General features: G+C 43.1%; 2 protein-coding genes and 1 long non-coding RNA gene across 4 annotated transcripts in view; 2 read left to right on the forward strand and 1 right to left on the reverse strand.

The window, feature by feature from the left end:
• LOC138411189 (NLR family CARD domain-containing protein 3-like) overlaps positions 1-3254 on the forward strand; it is a 4663-nt gene extending 1409 nt beyond the window's left edge. The window contains exons 2-4 of the mRNA XM_069530459.1: positions 384-518; positions 930-1162; positions 1381-3254. Of these exons, the coding sequence (XP_069386560.1) occupies positions 391-518; positions 930-1162; positions 1381-3239 (2220 nt within the window). The 5' untranslated portion in view covers positions 384-390 and the 3' untranslated portion in view covers positions 3240-3254. The remainder of the gene's footprint in view (positions 1-383; positions 519-929; positions 1163-1380) is intronic.
• Positions 1-22895, forward strand: part of LOC138411123 (NACHT, LRR and PYD domains-containing protein 14-like) — a 153180-nt gene extending 130285 nt beyond the window's left edge. For both annotated transcript variants that reach the window (XM_069529949.1, XM_069529956.1), the window contains 7 exons: positions 4200-4373; positions 4747-4920; positions 19240-19413; positions 19787-19960; positions 20514-20687; positions 21061-21234; positions 22502-22895. In XM_069529949.1, the coding sequence (XP_069386050.1) occupies positions 4200-4373; positions 4747-4920; positions 19240-19413; positions 19787-19960; positions 20514-20687; positions 21061-21234; positions 22502-22529 (1072 nt within the window). In that variant the 3' untranslated portion in view covers positions 22530-22895. The remainder of the gene's footprint in view (positions 1-4199; positions 4374-4746; positions 4921-19239; positions 19414-19786; positions 19961-20513; positions 20688-21060; positions 21235-22501) is intronic.
• Positions 6049-14755, reverse strand: LOC138411216 (uncharacterized). The gene is made up of 2 exons (XR_011243873.1): positions 13629-14755; positions 6049-13449 (listed from the first exon to the last, which is right to left on the reverse strand). It is a non-coding gene; the product is annotated as an uncharacterized lncRNA (long non-coding RNA).
• Positions 22896-23132: the final 237 nt, after the last annotated feature.

Below are 23132 nucleotides of genomic sequence, written 5' to 3' on the forward strand. Positions count from 1 at the left end.
ATACTTTATATTAAAATACTTTATATATAAATACTTAATATTTAAATACTTTATATATAAATACTTTATATTAAAATACTTTATATTTAAATACTTTCAGTCTAGTTTTATTTTACTGTCACAGACTCTGAGTCAGTTTTTCTACACGTGGACTGTCGAGAGAAGAAGAGTCAGGATGAACTTCTGTCAGTCAACAGTTTGACTCGACACTGTGATCGACTGAGTCCAACACAATAAACCTTCAACTGTCTCAGGTTACCATGACAACAGGGAGACAGTGTAGGAGGTTAACTTTGTTATATTGGAAGAAAAAGTGAATTTACGTACCTGTCTTCATTGTGTGTGTTTGAGATCACAGTCAGTGTCAGTGTCTTTCCTCTCAGACTGAAGATGAGTGGTTATGAGGAGGAAGAGGACAGAGCAGAGTCTCCAGAGTTCAGCTGTGTGTCTCTGAAGAGTGACCGGTCCAAAGAACAACCTCCATTGTTCAGTAATGAACCTGGACCCTCACACACAAAGTAAGAGACTGTTTCTACTGTGAACTGATCTGAAGAGGATGTAGTTTCCTCTAGTGTGGCCCCTGCATTAGGACACAGCTTCATTGAAATTGGTGACTAATCTCTCAGAATCCCTCAAAGAGCTCAGACCTCCACCAAGGCCCAACACGCTCCTGATGAAACCACTTTGAAATTCACTACATACTCATTTTTATTTGGATCTGCACCAAATTTCACTCACTCATAAACATCAGTCCTCTGAACATCTGGTTCACAGAACACATCCTTCACCAAGTTTACTGGTGATCTGTTCAGTGGTTTTTATAATCCCACTAACGAACAAACCAACCAACACACAAACATACAGGGTGGAAACAAAACCTCCTTGACAGAAGTGATGACGACCTGTGACTGTGACATTTGACTTATCAGGACATGTCTTCACAGAGAGAGGAGGAGGAGGAGTCATGTTTCTGAGGAGGAGCAGTCGTCCCGCTGTGCTTCGTGTCAGGACGTCCTGAAGGATCCAGTCTCCACCAGCTGTGGACACTGGTTCTGCAGACAGTGCATCACCTCATACTGGGACCAGTCTGGTTCTTCAGGAGACTCCTCCTGTCCCCAGTGTGGACAAAGATCCAGAAGAGGAGCTGGAGCTCAGACAGCCGGTCAGAGCAGCACTGTACATGTGTCTGCTGATGTCTTCACTTCTGACAACAGCACATGTTTGATTTTGTTCCTTCATACAGCATCAACATTTCACTTGGTTATAAAAGCACAAAGTTCAAAAGCTTTGATTTTCTCTAGTTTTTCTGTATCTGATGAAAACAATCAGCAGATTCTCAGACTCTCTGTCTTTAGTCTCACATTGTTTCTTGTCTTTCAGCAGATCGGGGTCTGCAGGAGGTTTTAGACCAACATAAGATCAGTCTGAGGAGGAGATGTGAACATGTGACTGAAGGAACTGAGGAAACAGGAAGTAGAACCCTCCTCAACAGGATCTACACTGAGCTCTACATCACAGAGGGACAGAGTGAAGAGGTTAATACTGAACATGAGGTGAGGCAGCTTGAGACGGCTTCCAAGAGGAAGAGCCTCCACGACACTCCCATCAAGTGCCACGACATCTTTAAAGCCTTCACTGACCAGCAGAGCAGCATCAGAGTCGTCCTGACCAACGGCGTCGCTGGCGTTGGAAAAACCTTCTCGGTGCAGAAGTTCACTCTGGACTGGGCAGAGGGTTTAGAAAACCAAGATGTGGGTCTGCTGGTTGTGCTTTCGTTCAGGGAGCTGAACCTGGTGAGAGACGAGCAGCACAGTCTTCTCACGCTGCTCCGTGTTTTCCATCCAACATTACAGAAGCTCACGGCAGAGACGCTCGCTGTCTGTAAACCTGTGATCGTCTTTGACGGCCTGGATGAAAGCAGACTTTCTCTGGACTTCAACCACAGGGAGGTCGTGTCTGAGGTCACACAGAGGTCATCAGTCAACGTGCTGCTGACAAACCTCATCCAGGGGAATCTGCTTCCCTCGGCTCTCGTCTGGATAACCTCCCGACCTGCGGCGGCCAATCAGATCCCTCCTACATGTGTTGACAGGGTGACAGAAGTACGAGGCTTCACTGACGCCCAGAAGGAGGAGTACTTCAGGAGGAGATTCAGTGATGAGCAGCTGAGCAGCAGAATCATCTCACACATCAAGACGTCCAGGAGCCTCCACATCATGTGTCAAATCCCAGTCTTCTGCTGGATCAGTGCTACAGTTCTGGAGCACATGTTGACCACAGACCAGAGAGGAGAGCTGCCCAAGACCCTGACGGACCTGTACTCACACTTCCTGCTGGTTCAGACAAAGAGGAAGAACAACAAGTACGGTGGAGGACATGAGACGAGTCCACAGCAGCTGATGGAGGCTGACAGGGACGTTCTTCTGAAGCTGGGGAGGCTGGCACTTAAACATCTGGAGGAAGGAAACATCATGTTCTACCAAGAAGACCTGGAGCAGTGTGGTCTTAATGTCACAGAGGCCTCGGTGTACTCAGGAGTTTGTACTGAGATCTTCAGAAGAGAGTGTGTGATCTTCCACAAATCAGTCTACTGCTTTGTTCATCTGAGCGTTCAGGAGTTTCTGGCTGCAGTCTACATGTTCCACTGTTACACCAAGAGGAACTCAGAAGAACTCAAGAACTTCTTGGGAACATATGGGAACACAGACGGTACCTTCTTCCTGGAGGACCTCCTGAAGAGAACCATGGAGAAATCCCTCACCAGTAAAAATGGTCATCTGGATCTGTTTGTTCGCTTCCTTCACGGCCTCAGTCTGGAGTCCAACCAGAGAGTCTTAGGAGGCCTGCTGGGTCGGACAGAGAACAATCCAGAGATCATCAAGAGAGTCTTAGGAGGCCTGCTGGGTCGGACAGAGAACAATCCAAACATCATCCAGAGAATCATCAACAACCTGAAGAAGATGGAGAGTGATGACATTTCTCCTGAGAGAAGCATCAACATCTTCCACTGTCTGACTGAGATGAACGACCACTCAGTACATCAGCAGATGCAACAGTTCCTGACGTCAGAGAACAAATCAGAGGAGAAACTCTCTGGGATCCACTGCTCAGCTCTGGCCTACATGCTGCAGATGTCAGAGGAGGTTCTGGATGAGTTGGACCTGGAGAAGTTCAACACATCAGACCAGGGTCGACGGAGACTGATCCCAGCTGTGAGGAACTGCAGGAAGGCTCTGTGAGTCCAGACATGATCAATAACATGTTGAATCAGTGAACACATCCTCTGCCACTTTGTTAGTCTGAATGAACGCTTGTACCAGATCTGAAAGGATTCTCTTGAGGTGTTTTTAAGATAAAATGTTCATGAGGCAAAAAGAGGATTTACCAGGGTGAGGGTCACATGATCACGTGTTGTATGAATGTTGTGTTTTCTGATTTTATTCTCACAGATTTGATATTTTCTTTAATTAAGATTCGTTGGTTGTGGACTCTCAGAGATTCACTGTGAAGTCGTGGCTTCAGCTCTGAAGTCAGACCCCTCTCATCTGAGAGAACTGGATCTGAGCTTCAACGAGCTGCAGGACTCAGTAGTGAAGCTGCTGTGTGCTGGACTGGAGAGTCCAACCTGTCGACTGGAGACTCTGAGGTCAGGTCCTTAAATCCTTGAACGTTCACTTTTCCAACGTTCCTTCTTATTTGGTCATTATCTATTTAAATTGAATTGTCTCAGTTCTGCTCTGCTCACTGTCCCTCAGTCATCTGTCCCTCACCCAGCCTGTCAGTCACGTCCACCTCATCAGCCCAACTCCATTCACCTGCACACACCTGCTCCTGATCACTAGTGTCAGTGAATAACATGTGGACTGAGGCCGAGCACTCGTCCTCCTCAGGTTCTCAACAATAAGACACGTTCTTATTGAAGCACGTTGGACAGTTGATGAGTATAGAACCAAACAGGAAGTGACTGTCAGGAGCCATCTCTACTTTAAACAGTGTTTAATGACACAAACCTACTCAGTGACCAAACACACAGAGAAGAAGGTGATGAATGAAACAATGGTCCAACATGTCTGATGTGATATTTATCTTCAGGTCACAGACTGGACTGAGGTCAGCAGCATGTTGAGAGTCTGTGTTGACATGATGACGATCCACAATAACAGGAGGACACATTCAAACATTCACATTTCTTTATCCAGGTTGAATCACTGCAGTCTGTCAGAGATCAGCTGTTCTTCTCTGGCTTCAGCTCTGAGGTCAAACCCCTCTCATCTGAGAGAACTGGATCTGAGCTTCAACAAGCTGCAGGACTCAGGAGTGAAGGAGCTGTGTGGTCTTCTACAGAGTCCAACCTGTCCACTGGAGACTCTGAGGTCAGTTCACTGACTGACTTTTGTAGATCTCATATCTATAACACAACATTTATACACGATTTATCTCATTTAATTCTAATTTAACATAATTCCTCTTCATCCATAACTTGAATTCATGAATTAATTTGACATTTTAAATATTCAGCTACTTGTTAAAACTCATCTGTGTTTAGTTCTGGATTTCCTAAACTGATCTGCAGGACAGAGACCGGGTCCAAATAATATATTGTTACTGAATCAGGACTCGTCTTTAGTCCAACATGTCTGATTTCATATTTATCTTCCATGTTATGAGTCTGTGCTGACATGAATATTTGTTATTTTCACACATGAACTCAGTTTCATTTACAGTTAAGTTTTATTCTTTATTCAGGTTGAAGAGCTGCAGTCTGTCAGAGATCAGCTGTTCTTCTCTGGCTTCAGCTCTGAGGTCAAACCCCTCTCATCTGAGAAAACTGGATCTGAGCTACAACGAGCTGCAGGACTCAGAAGTGAAGGAGCTGTGTGGTCTTCTACAGAGTCCAACCTGTCCACTGGAGACTCTGAGGTCAGTAGATGGTTGGAGTCAGTCCACGCTGCTTTCATCAGTATTTTACTAAACACAATCAGTATCACAGTACAGATCCAGGGTCTGTACTACGAAGCAGGATTTGTGGTTATCAGGTTAACTTCAGGTTTAGTTTCTTCAGTCCTACGAAGCTCGTTCACTTCTTCTCTGGTTAAATCACCATGGTAACTGATGATGAACGGCTAACATGCTCCGAAGCAGGTTAAGTTGGAGATCAACCCGTATAAAAGCTCCGCCCACTGACCAGCGTGACTCTCCACTGTTGTGTGGTGCACACTCTCCTTAAAGGGACGGAGAAGAGAAGTTTAAACCAACGTCTGGTTGGTTCAGTTGATCTCAGCCACTAACACACCCAGTACATCTCAATCTCTCCAGACTCATCCTGTCACCAAAATACCAGATGCTCTCAGTCAGGTCCCTGAAAATAGCTCCATGTGTTTTTATTGAGTAGTGACGTCAGAGGTTTGCACCACAGTGTGTCCTCAGAGACAGTGTGTGTCCTCAGAGACAGTGTGTGTCCTCAGAGACAGTGTGTCCTCAGAGACACAGTGTGTCCAACTAAAGCTCATCATAGAGACCACATCATGGGATTCAAACTCTGCTGTCAGTGAGTGTGATGAGTGTGATTGGTCATACGCAGTAAACCCCGCCCCTTTTATGTGACACATGTCTTCACCTGTAACAGCAGGAAATCCACCTCTCAAGTGTCCACTCTGCACTTTCACATGCAGAGGAAACACACGTGATGGTCAAAGTGTGTGCAGCTCTTAGCGTGTTCATTCCAACACGTGAACATGAAGCAGAGAGGAAGCTGCTCCACCTCTGAACAGGACTGAAGTCCCTGCTGCTCTTTATACTGGATGTGCTGCATCACTGACTCACAGCTGATGAAGTGAGTCTCTGTCAACACTGATGTCTTCTTCTCTCAACAGATGGTGGCCACGATCTTTGTAAAGGTGAGTGTGAAGAGGACAGTGTGAAGAGGACAGTGTGAAGAGGACAGTGTGAAGAGGACAGTGTGTGTGGACGGAGGCTGAGCTGTGTCCTGATGATCCAGAGGCTGAAGCAGCAGCAGCTTGTGTGTAGAGCGGCTCTGACTGGGCCTTGTTGCTGGGAGGCAGAGTGGAGACAGAGCTCCAGAGGAATCAGAGGAGGTGAGCTGCTCTGAGATCAGCTGTCACACAGTGTCCAGTCCACCGTCCTCCCTGTGTGTTCCTGTGTGACACAGCATCATCAGTGGATCTGCTGCTGCTCTGTCCTTTGACACAGAAAAGTCAAAGTTGTAAATATTTCCAAGTTATGTGCAGAAAAATATGCAGATTTAATGCAAATGTAACTTTCAAATGTAGAAAGTGACATTCTATCTACTGGTGGGGACATGAAGCTGTGAGCAGTCGCTGTTATAAATAAATAACTGCTGAGTTCAGACGAGCGTCTTATATTTTAAAACTATTTCACCCTGATCCCGCTGACGGCAGCATGTTAGCATGTTAGCATGTTGTGTGGAGAACTAACAATCATGTGAAAACCATGAGCACTGCAGTTAATCAGAAAGTGTAAAGTGGTGTTATTTGAACACAGATTGATGAGACCAGGCTGTAAATAAAATGCTCAGTACATTGAAGTATATAGTCAACAGTGATTTCTAAGAGTCGATGTAAATAAGGAAGAAAAGATAATGACGAGGTGCAGAACTTTTTCACATTAAAAAAATATATTATAATAATATATAATATTTTCAGAAGCTGAGGTTGTTTTAATTGAATTTGTCAAATGGTGAAGTTTGACATCTACATAGTTTAATAACATAGTTTTATGATTTGAATTCTCTCTGGATTCTTCATACATGTGTTCATAATCACAGAACTGCACTAATTCTACCTGTCACCTCTGCACTGTGTACCCTGTACAACACTCCGCTCCAATACTGGAACATTTACTTCATATGTGATATGTGTTATTACTGTGTGATATTATTTATCTTTTTATACAATACTCTTGTCTTTTAGCACATTCTATTTACATACTCTAATTCATAGTATATTATCTATTGTATGTATATTGTGTATAGTCAAGAATTTATATGCATATATTATACCTATACTATATATCATATTATATCTATCTGTCTATGTACATTTATTCACAAATATTTTTTGGTTTCAATGAATAATTTCTTTATTTAACATTTTCCACTTCACACGTGTGTGTGTGTGTGTTTTCCTGTGGAACAATAAAGTTAACTAACCATAAAACAAAGACTCATGGGAGCTGTGGTCCAAGAACACCAACAAAATAAGTCCTGCCTTGGAATGATAGAGAGATAGAGAGATGGATAGAGAGATGGATAGAGAGATAGAGATATTTTTAGATTTTTACAAACACTTTATTTACATATTTTCATTGTTACAAGTTCTTAAAATAAAGTGCTCATGTAAATAGAATAATTATAAAAATGCATCAATCAGTTAAAGAGTGTGGGAAAGACGGCTGATCGTCAGTTACAGTGCAGACAATGTTTTTAAAACAGCAGCATTTTTTAAAAGACTCCAGATCAGAGACATGTTTAAAAATTGAACTCGAGTCTGAGTCTTGCTCGGAGGTTTGTCCCCCACACTGCCTTTGCTTCCTGCCCTTCCCTGTTCTCCACCATGTTCTTTCTGCTGATATAAATTGCCAGTTTGACTTCACCTGAGAGGAAGTTTAGGAGCTGCCACTTCTCTGTATTAAATTTGTTGTGGCCAGCTCCCATGATAAAAACCTTCTCAGTAAAAATGACATTAGAAAGAGTAAAAACCGTGGTTAAAAGAGAGAAGAGGCTTGTGAGTCTCCTGCACTCTGTAAAAACATGATAGACAGTCTCACGCAGATCGCAAAATGGACTTTTATTTAGAACACTGGGATTAAGAACAGAAATAAAAGCGTTGGAAGCAACGGCACCGTGTAAAATTCTCCACTGGAGGTCGCCGCTCCGTTTTTTTACAGGAGGTTTATATAAAATCCTCCGCTGTGGGCTGGGTCCATTTCCACCCCACCTCTGTGACCACACAGTGGGGGGCCTGTTGCTCAGTCCAGACTGGTGGATGCTCTTTACACAGTTCCTGTAGAGGGTTTCTTGGTCACCTCTGTGTGGGGTCGGGTTTTGTTCATTTACTACAGTGAGTAGGGGGCCGGTCTTCTCCCCCAGCTCTGGGCTCAGGGTGATTTCAGGGTAGGGGTCTGCAGCATCAGGTTCCATCTCTTTGCTTTGGTGGCCCCTCAGGAGGCTCCGCTCTTCTTCAGAGAGCCTCTGGGTCCAGAGCTCCAGGATCCTCTGGGCCACCCGGGTAGACTGCAGCCCCAGCAGAGAGCCCAGAGCCTGGGTGTCATTTAGTGTCGGCCCCACTGCATCCACCAGCTGCTGGAAGGTCCGAGTCTCAGACCGTGTGAGCGCCGCCATCAGGCCGGGTGTTGTGTTGGTGCTGACATCGAGTCTGGCTCCGTGGATGAATGGTTCTCTCAACAACCAGCACAGAGAGTCAGTGTTTGGGCAGCTTTTATGGTGAAATAGGGCCCATGGTTTAAAAACTCCACGATAAAAAGGAGGGAACCCACTTCCTTTTAGAAATGTAGGATCAGTTACAGTTTTGGCCCGTTGCTTCAACACGTTTTGCAAAACTTGGCTCATTGTGTCGAAACGAATAATGAATGAAGTCTGGTTTACAAACAGGAGCGGAGCGAACAGCGCAGACTGCTGTTAGCCACCTGCTAGTTAGCTTAGCATCATGTTTTAGTGACGCTGGAAACGTCGCAGCGGTTTTATTTCCTCATTGAACCTCGGGGCGGTGTGCGGGTGCAGGCGGGCAGACCACCGAGGGGTTCAATTCCCCGTACCTTCCTCCAGAGGCTCCAGCGGAATCCCGAAAGTCACGAAGTCCTCGTCGCTGTCACTGTCCGACGCCATGTTTCTGCTACAACTACGGAAACTGCACAGGGACAAACCTCCCCGCGACCCGCGAAGCGTTAATGGAAGATAATTCAGATACTACAGCGACACCTTGTGGTGGCAACATGTAACAACTAAATAAACGAGCAGTTCACCGAAACTGTGAAAAGTTCTTAAACTTTACTCTTTTAAAGTCAACGTGTTGTTTTTATGTTCACGGTAAAATGGACACAGAGACACATAAAAAACTAACAATAACTCTGACGGCTGCAGGCCTCTGTCCTGGAAACAATTACTAAGTGTGGTGGGAAACTATTTTGTAGTGGAAAACATTTCTATCCGTGTATAAGCCATTTATGACCTGAACTGTTTGTGACCTACTTTTTATGACCTTTCTAAAACCTTCATCTTGATTTTACATCATCAAGCATCGACCTTCGTCACGGCTCAGCGTCACACTGGTGGGGACATGAAGCTGTGAGCAGTCCTGTTATAAATAAATAACTGCTGAGTTCAGACAAGTGTCTTATATTTTAAAACTATTTAATTAAATTTGAACAGTTTTATTTGACGTGTTTTCTTGAATGACGTCAGATGAGATCTTCTCTGTAAAGTCGCAGCTGATGGATCTGACCTGAGTTTGAGTTTCTAACTTTTGATGTTTCACTGTTTAATGGTAGAAGATCGAAAATCTCAGCTTCAATTCTTCATTTAATTCAACTGCTGCAGGAAAACCACGAAATCCAGTTTGATCATCACGAAAACGTTTCTTTCAAACCTCAGATTTTTTTATTCACTTGTAAAATCTTGCGGCTGTTTTGTTTCAATGAATCATTTTAATATTTTTACATGAAAATAAAACTTTTCCACTTCATTCAAGTTAAAATTCTCTGCCGGTCAGTTTGTCTCTGGTCCACAGCTGCTCAATGATCAGAAGGTTGGTTTGTACCGAGCTGGAGTTTCTGTGTCCTCCTCCACTCTGCTCTCACTTTAACTAATGAACACTCACCACCAGGGGGCATCATTCAAGGTAAAGACCGTGGTGACGGTGTGAGTGAGGTGGAAACAGATCTGAAAGGTTGGAAACTGAAGGATGCACAGAGATTACAGGCCTCTAGAGAAGGTGAGAGGTGTTTAAAGCATATTGATGGAATCTGAGGAAGAAATTCTCCCAAAGAAAGTAGTGTTGGGATACATGACACACACAGAGAGGGAATATATACCAAGACCAGTAAGATGCTTCAGCTGTCAAAGATCTGGTCATGCTGCTCTGACATGTGAAGGAAGAGAAGGTGTGCTAGATGTGGTGAGGATCATGAGGATGAACAGTGTGGGGAAGGGATGGAACCAAACTGTTGTCACTGGGGAGGAAACCATAGTGTGGCACATGGAGGATGTGAAGTCATGAAGAGGGAGGTAGAGATTCAACAGGTCAGGGTACAAAACTAAATCACATCTGCAGATGCTGTCAAGATGGTGAACCAGAGGAGAGAGAGTGAAGACACACAAATGAAGAACAACACATTAAACAGCAAGAACAACCAAGAGGGCAAAGTGTGAGTTAAAGAAACGAGTCACTTTTATAGCAGGAGTCATAAATGCTACGATGGAAACCAAATGAAAAACAGAAAGAAAACAAATAATAGTACAAGCAGCTGCAAATCATTTGAACATGAATGAAGCGACTTGGGAGGAGGTGAGAGATGATGCAAGGAGTTTGGTGGCAAATGGACAAGAGCTCAAAAACTGTATGAATCAATCATCATAAATCAGATTATAAATCAGTATCAGACGATGTTTGTGTGCAAGAGACATGAAACCAAATCTGGATTTTAGAATCCTCAATTATACTGCGGTTGATAGGAAAGAGGGGGGGTGCACTAGATTTATCAAGGAACATGTGTCATCAGAGATGTCAGTAAGAGGAAAGAAGAAGAAGAAGACATTGTGGTAGAAATGTGGACAAATGAAGGACAGTTTAACATAAATGACTATAACCCATGCAGGAAACTAGAAATCAGTTAACTCAAGCAGATACAAGGACAGACTAGCACTAGATCTGACACTGGATTCATGTGAGGTGGCAGAGAAATGTGAGAGGGAAGTATGGGAAGACTCAACAATTAGAAGTGACCACTACCCAATATTCAGTAACATACACATAGACCGTGACGTAAAAGTAGAAGGAAGAGAAGTGACGTGGATATTCAGTAAAGCTAGGTGGGATCAGTTTCACTACTTATGTAAGGAGGGAAATGGGGAAATAGATCAAAGCCAAGAGATAGAAAAAGTGGAAGAAAAGTTCAGAGGAATTGTTTGAAAAGCAGCAGAGTTATCAATCCCTAGAAGCAAAGGGACAATGAGTAGGAGAGCAGCACCATGGTGGACAGAGGAGTGTAGTAGAACCATTAAAGAAAGAAATAGAGTTTTTAAAGAATTAAAGAGAACCCACTATTTAACAAAGCTCATTGAATATAAAAGGCTCAAGTAAGGAAAGTGGTGAAGGAAGCAAAGAGAGAAAGTCGGAGAGAATTCTGGAATAAAAAAGGCAGATCAACTCCCATAAACAATGTATGGAGAACGATAAGAAAAGACGAGGGGAATCCGGAGAGAGTGGCAGTACCCAATATTAAAAGTTGGAGAGAAAACAGCGATACCAAATGAAGACAAGGCAGAAATAATGGTTGAGATGTTTGCAGAAATTCACAGTTCTGACAATCTAACCTAGGAAAGGAAGCGACGGAGGGAAGAAAGTAGACGAGCAAATCCAGGGATTATACAGAGAAGAGAAAGCACGAGTGGTGTGATGGATGCACCTTTTACTTTACAAGAGATGAGGAGAGCCACAGGAGAAACTGGGTTAACATCTCCAGGGAAAAGAGCAAATGTGTTATATAATGTTAAAACACTTGGGAAAACAGACACAACACCAGCTTTTAGGGATATATAATAAAATATGGGAAGAGGGAAGATTACCCACGAGCTGGAAAGAAGCAATCATCATTCCTATAATAAAACCAGGAAAGGACCCGACAACTCCAACGAGCTGCAGACCCATAGCACTTACTTAGATGTTGGAAAAATAATGGAAAGGATGATCGGTGAGAGAAGGACATTCCATCTAGAGAGGAGAGGTTTGTTATCTCCTCATCAGAGTGGTTTTAGGAAAGGGAGGGGAACAATGGATCCAATCTGTTCAGAGACAGAAACTAGGGAAGCTCAAATGAAGAAAGAATTTAGAATGGCAGAGTTCTTTATGTGGAGACGGCTTATGATATATGGAAAGAGGGTTTAATGGTTAACTAGACAAAATGGGAACAACAGGAAGAACTTTGAATTGGATTCAAACCTTTATTTTTGATAGATACATCCAGGTAAAGATGGGAACAACCACATGGACCAGGTATAATAGATAACGGAACGCCTCAGGGCAGTGTGATCAGCCCAATACTTTTTTCCATCATGATTAAGGATGTGTACTCAGACTTAAGTTCTGATACAGGAAAAGCATCATCTGCTGATGATGGGGCTTCATGGACAAAAGGTAAAAACTTAACACTAATCCAAGGGAAGATAGGAAATGTAATCAGGATGGTAGAGAAATGCTCATATTCATGGGGATTCAGGTTTTCAGTGGAAAAAACAAAAGTAGTGATGTTTTGTAGAAAGAAGATGAGCGAGGCTGGTTTAAAGATGTATGTGGAACAGTTAGATCAGGTCAACACATTTCAACATCTGGGGTTTTATTTGACACAAACCTGGAATGAACATAGAAATAAGAGAGAGGAAAAAAGATGGTTCTTAATGGAATGAGATGTCTCAAAGGGTCTGAATGGGGAGCCAGTAGAAAAGCTTTGAAGAACATATATATATATATATATATATATATATATATATATTCTACAAACAGCTAATGCTAATTCACTGGTCAAACCTACAAGGACACAAGAAGAAGATCACTCAACAATGGCATCACAGTGGACAGAGCAAAACCAGTTGAACCATGTTCAGACTCGCTCTCAGCACTGGTATCATTACAGTCATCCCACAGCAGAGCAGATATACTGTATGAAATATACCAGACACTATTCAGACGACATCACACACTAACACAAGTCAGCTTCATGTAGATCCAGTGGCGGCTGGTGGAGTTTTCTCCAGGGGGGGCTATAACTCCAAAATAGACATATACAAGGTATCACACCCGTGTATTTACAGGAATGAAAACAACAAAAACATAATAATATACAATAATAGAGATTATAAAAATATCAGTCTCTTATGGCAAAAAGAAAAGAACATTGTTTTTATCCAAAGTTTATCAAATCAGAAAGTAAAAGATGAACATTGTTGTGATAACAGTGTTAATTTTACCAACCACAATGGATGTAGAAATATTATCCATGACACTTTGCAATGACTGTCAGCAGTTGCAGGTCATGTTAAGTTGAGGGAGGAACACACGAAGTGTTGTGCAGATGAAGCTTGTGAAGGTCGTCCTCATGTTGACCAGCCTGAAGCTGCCGATCTCCACCATGTTGCTGCGGCCACAGTGGATTCTGAGGACATCAGGTGTTGCAGTGCTTCATGAAATGAAAGAAGTCATGTTAAAGGATGTGTTATGCTGAAATCATTGTCACATCTGTAGATTAAGGAACAGAGGAGAAACAGGATAATTTACAGATACTGTAGAAGACAATAATTACAATACTTTTGACACATGTAATATCAGCTGTGTTAAGCAGCCAAGACGGGTACTTACAGTTTATTCTGTGTTCAGCAGGTGGAAGCTCCACAGATTTCAGCCAAACTGATGTACTGAAAGAAATAAACATTGTACAAATATATAAAATGTCTTTCTACCACATCTGTAATATTCAAGGTGATAATCTCTCACAGTGCTGTTGATAACAGTCCACATCAAGTCCCTCAACTTCTCTCAGTGTGAAAACAGATACATATATAATAAATATGATATGAGCACTGTTTACAACAGTGGTGTGTGGAGATTATAATCACATCTAAACTGTTATATAATTACACATCTAGTCTAATTCACTGTGAATTCATCACAGGCTAAAATACGACGTGGTAATAGTGATGGTGGTTCTACGAGTCTGTATCACATGCAGCTTATTAATATGAACTTATTCAAATTACAATCAAATGACAACACAACTCTTTACTAAAGCTAGTTAACACACACACACACACTCTCTCTCACACACACACACAAACACACAAACACACAGTCACGTGATTTCCAGTAACTGCAGAGAGGAGGAGGAGCCAGTGAAAGTGAAAGTGTTCAGACTCAGTTGAACTTTGAGGAGCTGAAGGAGCAAACGTGAAGTTTGAGGCTGGTGAGTGTTCGAGCAACATTCATATGAATCCTTCATATTATTCATTCATGCATTGCGTGGCACACACACTATTATTCCTCGCGTTCATTATTCTCCCGCTTCAGGACAAAAGTTTGGGGACGATGGGGACAGCTGAAAATCACTTGGACAGAGACGCAGTGGTCACAAGTTCAAGAGCGAGTTTTTACTGCTGCGACATAGAAACATACTGAGTCCCTCTGTCTCTAATAGTATGGAGGAGCACAATGACTGAAGTATAAATCAATAATACAATCAGAAATACTTACATAGATAAATAAGAACCAAATACATGTCTTGTGTATTTCTGTGTCCATGTGTAAATGAGTAGAGGCGGTCCTCACCTCAGTCTCCAGCAGGATCGTATTGATTTATACTTAAAGCTCCAGTGTGTAAGATTCAGGTGAAAGGGAACTATTGGCAGAAATCTAATGTAGAAGAATCCTCATGATGTTTTCACCAGTTCGTTTCATCTCAATTGTATGAAATGTGATTTTCTTTGCCCAGAAAAGACCCTTTATTCAAATACTTTATATATAAATACTTTATATTAAAATACTTTATATATAAACATTTATATTAAAATATTTTATATATAAATACTTAATATTTATATACTTTATATTTAAATACTTTATATTAAAATACTTTATATTTAAATACTTTATATTAAAATACTTTATGTTAAAATACTTTATATTTAAATACTTTATATTAAAATACTTTATATTTAAATACTTAATATTTAAATACTTTATATTAAAATACTTTATATATAAATACTTTATATTAAAATACTTTATATTTAAATACTTTATATTTAAATACTTTCAGTCTAGTTTTATTTTACTGTCACAGACTCTGAGTCAGTTTTTCTACACGTGGACTGTCGAGAGAAGAAGAGTCAGGATGAACTTCTGTCAATCAACAGTTTGACTCGACACTGTGATCGACTGAGTCCAACACAATAAACCTTCAACTGCCTCAGGTTACCATGACAACAGGGAGACAGTGTAGGAGGTTGACTTTGTTATATTTGAGGAAAAAGTGAATTTACGTACCTGTCTTCATTGTGTGTGTTTGAGATCACAGTCAGTGTCAGTGTTTTTCCTCTCAGACTGAAGATGAGTGGTTATGAGGAGGAAGAGGACAGAGCAGAGTCTCCACAGTTCAGCTGTGTGTCTCTGAAGAGTGACCAGTCCAAACATTATCCTCCAAACTTCAGTAATGAACCTGGACCCTCACACACAAAGTAAGAGACTGTTTCTACTGTGAACTGATCTGAAGAGGATGTAGTTTCCTCTAGTGTGGCCCCTGCATTAGGACACAGCTTCATTGAAATTGGTGACTAATCTCTCAGAATCCCTCAAAGAGCTCAGACCTCCACCAAGGCCCAACACGCTCCTGATGAAACCACTTTGAAATTCACTACATACTCATTTTTATTTGGATCTGCACCAAATTTCACTCACTCATAAACATCAGTCCTCTGAACATCTGGTTCACAGAACACATCCTTCACCAAGTTTACTGGTGATCTGTTCAGGGGTTTTTATAATCCCACTAACGAACAAACCAACCAACACACAAACATACAGGGTGGAAACAAAACCTCCTTGAAGTGATGACGACCTGTGACTGTGACATTTGACTTATCAGGACATGTCTTCACAGAGAGAGGAGGAGGTGGTGGAGGAGGTGGTGGAGGAGGAGGAGGAGTCATGTTTCTGAGGAGGAGCAGTCGTCCCGCTGTGCTTCGTGTCAGGACGTCCTGAAGGATCCAGTCTCCACCAGCTGTGGACACTGGTTCTGCAGACAGTGCATCACCTCATACTGGGACCAGTCTGGTTCTTCAGGAGACTCCTCCTGTCCCCAGTGTGGACAAAGATCCAGAAGAGGAGCTGGAGCTCAGACAGCCGGTCAGAGCAGCACTGTACATGTGTCTGCTGATGTCTTCACTTCTGACAACAGCACATGTTTGATTTTGTTCCTTCATACAGCATCAACATTTCACTTGGTTATAAAAGCACAAAGTTCAAAAGCTTTGATTTTCTCTAGTTTTTCTGTATCTGATGAAAACAATCAGCAGATTCTCAGATTCTCTGTCTTTAGTCTCACATTGTTTCTTGTCTTTCAGCAGATCGGGGTCTGCAGGAGGTTTTAGACCAACATAAGATCAGTGTGAGGAGGAGATGTGAACATGTGACTGAAGGAACTGAGGAAACAGGAAGTAGAACCCTCCTCAACAGGATCTACACTGAGCTCTACATCACAGAGGGACAGAGTGAAGAGGTTAATACTGAACATGAGGTGAGGCAGCTTGAGACGGCTTCCAAGAGGAAGAGCCTCCACGACACTCCCATCAAGTGCCACGACATCTTTAAAGCCTTCACTGACCAGCAGAGCAGCATCAGAGTCGTCCTGACCTGCGGCGTCGCTGGCGTTGGAAAAACCTTCTCGGTGCAGAAGTTCACTCTGGACTGGGCAGAGGGTTTAGAAAACCAAGATGTGGGTCTGCTGGTTGTGCTTTCGTTCAGGGAGCTGAACCTGGTGAAAGACGAGCAGCACAGTCTTCTCACGCTGCTCCGTGTTTTCCATCCAACATTACAGAAGCTCACAGCAGAGACGCTCGCTGTCTGTAAACCTTTGATCGTCTTTGACGGCCTGGATGAAAGCAGACTTTCTCTGGACTTCAACCACAGGGAGGTCGTGTCTGAGGTCACACAGAGGTCATCAGTCAACGTGCTGCTGACAAACCTCATCCAGGGGAATCTACTTCCCTCGGCTCTCGTCTGGATAACCTCCCGACCTGCGGCGGCCAATCAGATCCCTCCTACATGTGTTGACAGGGTGACAGAAGTACGAGGCTTCACTGACGCCCAGAAGGAGGAGTACTTCAGGAGGAGATTCAGTGATGAGGAGCTGAGCAGCAGAATCATCTCACACATCAAGACGTCCAGGAGCCTCCACATCATGTGTCAAATCCCAGTCTTCTGCTGGATCAGTGCTACAGTTCTGGAGCACATGTTGACCACAGACCAGAGAGGAGAGCTGCCCAAGACCCTGACGGACCTGTACTCACACTTCCTGCTGGTTCAGACAAAGAGGAAGAACAACAAGTACGGTGGAGGACATGAGACGAGTCCACAGCAGCTGACGGAGGCTGACAGGGACGTTCTTCTGAAGCTGGGGAGGCTGGCACTTAAACATCTGGAGGAAGGAAACATCATGTTCTACCAAGAAGACCTGGAGCAGTGTGGTCTTAATGTCACAGAGGCCTCGGTGTACTCAGGAGTTTGTACTGAGATCTTCAGAAGAGAGTGTGTGATCTTCCAGAAATCAGTCTACTGCTTTGTTCATCTGAGCGTTCAGGAGTTTCTGGCTGCAGTCTACATGTTCCACTGTTACACCAAGAGGAACAGAGAAGAACTCAGGAACTTCTTGGGAACATATGGGAACACAGACAACACCTTCTCCCTGGATGACCTCCTGAAGAGAACCATGGAGAAATCCCTCACCAGTAAAAATGGTCATCTGGATCTGTTTGTTCGCTTCCTTCACGGCCTCAGTCTGGAGTCCAACCAGAGAGTCTTAGGAGGCCTGCTGGGTCGAACAGAGAACAATCCAGAGAACAATCCAGAGAACAATCCAGAGAACAATCCAAACATCATCCAGAGACTCTTAGGAGGCCTGCTGGGTCGGACAGAGAACAATTCAGAGATCATCCAGAGAATCATCAACAACCTGAAGGAGATGCAGAGTGATGACATTTCTCCTGACAGAAGCATCAACATCTTCCACTGTCTGACTGAGATGAACGACCACTCAGTACATCAGCAGATGCAACAGTTCCTGACGTCAGAGAACAAATCAAAGGAGAAACTCTCTGAGATCCACTGCTCAGCTCTGGCCTACATGCTGCAGATGTCAGAGGAGGTTCTGGATGAGTTGGACCTGAAGAAGTTCAACACATCAAAACAGGGTCGACGGAGACTGATCCCAGCTGTGAGGAACTGCAGGAAGGCTCTGTGAGTCCAGACATGATCAATAACATGTTGAATCAGTGAACACATCCTCTGCCACTGTGTTAGTCTGAATGAAGCTTGTACCAGATCTGAAAGGATTCTCTTGAGGTGTTTTTAAGATAAAATGTTCATGAGGCAAAAAGAGGATTTACCAGGGTGAGGGTCACATGATCACGTGTTGTATGAATGTTGTGTTTTCTGATTTTATTCTCACAGATTTGATATTTTCTTTAATTACAGACTCGTTGGTTGTGGACTCTCAGAGACTCACTGTGAAGTCGTGGCTTCAGCTCTGAAGTCAGACCCCTCACATCTGAGAGAACTGGATCTGAGCCTCAACATCCTGAAGGATTCAGTAGTGAAGCTGCTGTGTGCTGGACTGGAGAGTCCAAACTGTCGACTGCAGACTCTGAGGTCAGGTCCTTAAATCCTTGAATGTTCACTTTTCCAACGTTCCTTCTTATTTGGTCATTATCTATTTAAATTGAATTGTCTCAGTTCTGCTCTGCTCACTGTCCCTCAGTCATCTGTCCCTCACCCAGCCTGTCAGTCACGTCCACCTCATCAGCCCAACTCCATTCACCTGCACACACCTGCTCCTGATCACTAGTGTCAGTGAATAACATGTGGACTGAGGCCGAGCACTCGTCCTCCTCAGGTTCTCAACAATAAGACACGTTCTTATTGAAGCACGTTGGACAGTTGATGAGTATAGAACCAAACAGGAAGTGACTGTCAGGAGCCATCTCTACTTTAAACAGTGTTTAATGACACAAACCTACTCAGTGACCAAACACACAGAGAAGAAGGTGATGAATGAAACAATGGTCCAACATGTCTGATGTGATATTTATCTCCAGGTCACAGACTGGACTGAGGTCAGCAGCATGTTGAGAGTCTGTGTTGACATGATGACGATCCACAATAACAGGAGGACACATTCAAATATTCACATTTCTTTATCCAGGTTGAATCTCTGCAGACTGTCAGAGATCAGCTGTTCTTCTCTGGCTTCAGCTCTGAGGTCAAACCCCTCTCATCTGAGAGAACTGGATCTGAGTGGAAACGAGCTGCAGGATTCAGGAGTGAAGGAGCTGTGTGGTCTTCTACAGAGTCCAACCTGTCCACTGGAGACTCTGAGGTCAGTTCACTGACTGACTTTTGTAGATCTCATATCTATAACACAACATTTATACACGATTTATCTCGTTTAATTCTAATTTAACATAATTCCTCTTCATACATAACTTGAATTCATGAATTAATTTGACATTTTAAATATTCGGCTACTTGTTAAAACTCATCTGTGTTTAGTTCTGGATTTCCTAAACTGATCTGCAGGACAGAGACCGGGTCCAAATAATCTATTGTTACTGAATCAGGACTCGTCTTTAGTCCAACATGTCTGATTTCATATTTATCTTCCATGTTATGAGTCTGTGCTGACATGAATATTTGTTATTTTCACACATGAACTCAGTTTAATTTACAATTAAGTTTTATTCTTTATTCAGGTTGATTGGCTGCAGTCTGTCAGAGATCAGCTGTTCTTCTCTGGCTTCAGCTCTGAGGTCAAACCCCTCTCATCTGAGAGAACTGGATCTGAGCTTCAACAAGCTGCAGGACTCAGGAGTGAAGAAGCTGTGTGGTCTTCTACAGAGTCCAACCTGTCCACTGGAGACTCTGAGGTCAGGTCCTTAAATCCTTGAATGTTCACTTTTCCAACGTTCCTTCTTATTTGGTCATTATCTATTTAAATTGAATTGTCTCAGTTCTGCTCTGCTCACTGTCCCTCAGTCATCTGTCCCTCACCCAGCCTGTCAGTCACGTCCACCTCATCAGCCCAACTCCATTCACCTGCACACACCTGCTCCTGATCACTAGTGTCAGTGAGTAACATGTGGACTGAGGCCGAGCACTCGTCCTTCTCAGGTTCTCAACAATAAGACACGTTCTTATTGAAGCACGTTGGACAGTTGATGAGTATAGAACCAAACAGGAAGTGACTGTCAGGAGCCATCTCTACTTTAAACAGTGTTTAATGACACAAACCTACTCAGTGACCAAACACACAGAGAAGAAGGTGATGAATGAAACAATGGTCCAACATGTCTGATGTGATATTTATCTTCAGGTCACAGACTGGACTGAGGTCAGCAGCATGTTGAGAGTCTGTGTTGACATGATGACGATCCACAATAACAGGAGGACACATTCAAATATTCACATTTCTTTATCCAGGTTGATTCACTGCAGTCTGTCAGAGATCAGCTGTTCTTCTCTGGCTTCAGCTCTGAGGTCAAACCCCTCTCATCTGAGAGAACTGGATCTGAGCTTCAACAAGCTGCAGGACTCAGGAGTGAAGGAGCTGTGTGGTCTTCTACAGAGTCCAACCTGTCCACTGGAGACTCTGAGGTCAGTTCACTGACTGACTTTTGTAGATCTCATATCTATAACACAACATTTATACACGATTTATCTCATTTAATTCTAATTTAACATAATTCCTCTTCATACATAACTTGAATTCATGAATTAATTTGACATTTTAAATATTCAGCTACTTGTTAAAACTCATCTGTGTTTAGTTCTGGATTTCCTAAACTGATCTGCAGGACAGAGACCGGGTCCAAATAATCTATTGTTACTGAATCAGGACTCGTCTTTAGTCCAACATGTCTGATTTCATATTTATCTTCCATGTTATGAGTCTGTGCTGACATGAATATTTGTTATTTTCACACATGAACTCAGTTTAATTTACAGTTAAGTTTTATTCTTTATTCAGGTTGGAGTGCTGCAGTCTGTCAGAGATCAGCTGTTCTTCTCTGGCTTCAGCTCTGAGGTCAAACCCCTCTCATCTGAGAGAACTGGATCTGAGTAACAACGAGCTGCAGGACTCAGGAGTGAAGGAGCTGCTTGATCTAAAGCTGAGTTCAGACTGTCGACTGGAGACTCTGAGGTCAGTAGATGGTTGGAGTCAGTCCACGCTGCTTTCATCAGTATTTTACTAAACACAGTCAGTATCACAGTACAGATCCAGGGTCTGTACTACGAAGCAGGATTTGTGGTTATCAGGTTAACTTCAGGTTTAGTTTTTTCAGTCCTACGAAGCTCGTTCACTTCTTCTCTGGTTAAATCACCATGGTAACTGATGATGAACAGCTAACATGCTCCGAAGCTGGTTAAGTTGGAGATCAACCCGTATAAAAGCTCCGCCCACTGACCAGCGTGACTCTCCACTGTTGTGTGGTGCACACTCTCCTTAAAGGGACGGAGAAGAGAAGTTTAAACCAACGTCTGGTTGGTTCAGTTGATCTCAGCCACTAACACACCCAGTACATCTCAATCTCTCCAGACTCATCCTGTCACCAAAATACCAGATGCTCTCAGTCAGGTCCCTGAAAATAGCTCCATGTGTTTTTATTGAGTAGTGACGTCAGAGGTTTGCACCACAGTGTGTCCTCAGAGACAGAGTGTGTCCTCAGAGACAGTGTGTCCTCAGAGACAGAGTGTGTCCTCAGAGTCAGAGTGTCCTCAGAGACAGTGTGTCCTCAGAGACAGTGTGTCCTCAGAGTAAGAGTGTGTCCTCAGAGACAGTGTGTCCTCAGAGCCTGTATGTGTCCTCAGAGTCAGTGTGTGTCCTCAGAGACAGAGTGTGTCCTCAGAGACAGTGTGTCCTCAGAGACAGAGTGTGTCCTCAGAGACAGTGTGTGTCCTCAGAGACAGTGTGTGTCCTCAGAGTCAGAGTGTCCTCAGAGACAGTGTGTGTCCTCAGAGACAGAGTGTGTCCTCAGAGACAGAGTGTGTCCTCAGAGACAGTGTGTGTCCTCAGAGACAGAGTGTGTCCAATTAAAGCTCATCATAGAGACCACATCATGGAATTCAAATTCTGCTGTCAGTCAAATTGTCCATGTCTGTGATTGGTCATACGCAGTAAACCCCGCCCCTTTTATGTGAAACATGTCTTCACCTGTAACAGCAGGAAATCCACCTCTCAAGTGTCCACTCTGCACTTTCACATGCAGAGGAAACACACGTGATGGTCAAAGTGTGTGCAGCTCTTAGTGTGTTCATTCCAACACGTGAACATGAAGCAGAGAGGAAGCTGCTCCACCTCTGAACAGGACTGAAGTCCCTGCTGCTCTTTATACTGGATGTGCTGCATCACTGACTCACAGCTGATGAAGTGAGTCTCTGTCAACACTGATGTCTTCTTCTCTCAACAGATGGAGGACAGGATCTTTGTTTAGGTGAGTGTGAAGAGGACAGTGTGAAGAGGACAGTGTGAAGAGGACAGTGTGTGTGGACGGAGGCTGAGCTGTGTCCTGATGATCCAGAGGCTGAAGCAGCAGCAGCTTGTGTGTAGAGCGGCTCTGGATCTGCTGCTGCTCTGTCCTTTGACACAGAAAAGTCAAAGTTGTAAATATTTCCAAGTTATGTGCAGAAAGGTCAAAAATCTCAGCTTCAATTCTTCATTTAATTCAACTGCTGCAGGAAACCACGAAATCCAGTTTGATCATCATCAAAACGTTTCTTTCAAACCTTCTAAAATCTTGTGGCTGTTTTGTTTCAATGAATCATTTTATTATTTTTACATGAAAATAAAACTTTTCCACTTCACACGTGTGTGTGTGTGTGTTTCCCTGTGGAACAATAAAGTTAACTAACCATAAAACAAAGACTCATGGGAGCTGTGGTCTAAAGAACGCCAACAAAATAAGTCCTGCCTTGAAATGATAGAGAGACAGATAGATAGATAGATAGAAGTGTTTGGTTGTATTTTCGAGTGCAGCCTCAGTGGAGCTGAAGTCTCCGTTATCGAATGTTTGTCCAAACCTCACAAATGTCATTTGTTTT

The sequence above is a fragment of the Paralichthys olivaceus genome, chromosome 1 (assembly GCF_024713975.1).
Source record: "Paralichthys olivaceus isolate ysfri-2021 chromosome 1, ASM2471397v2, whole genome shotgun sequence".
NCBI classification, from domain to species: domain Eukaryota; kingdom Metazoa; phylum Chordata; class Actinopteri; order Pleuronectiformes; family Paralichthyidae; genus Paralichthys; species Paralichthys olivaceus.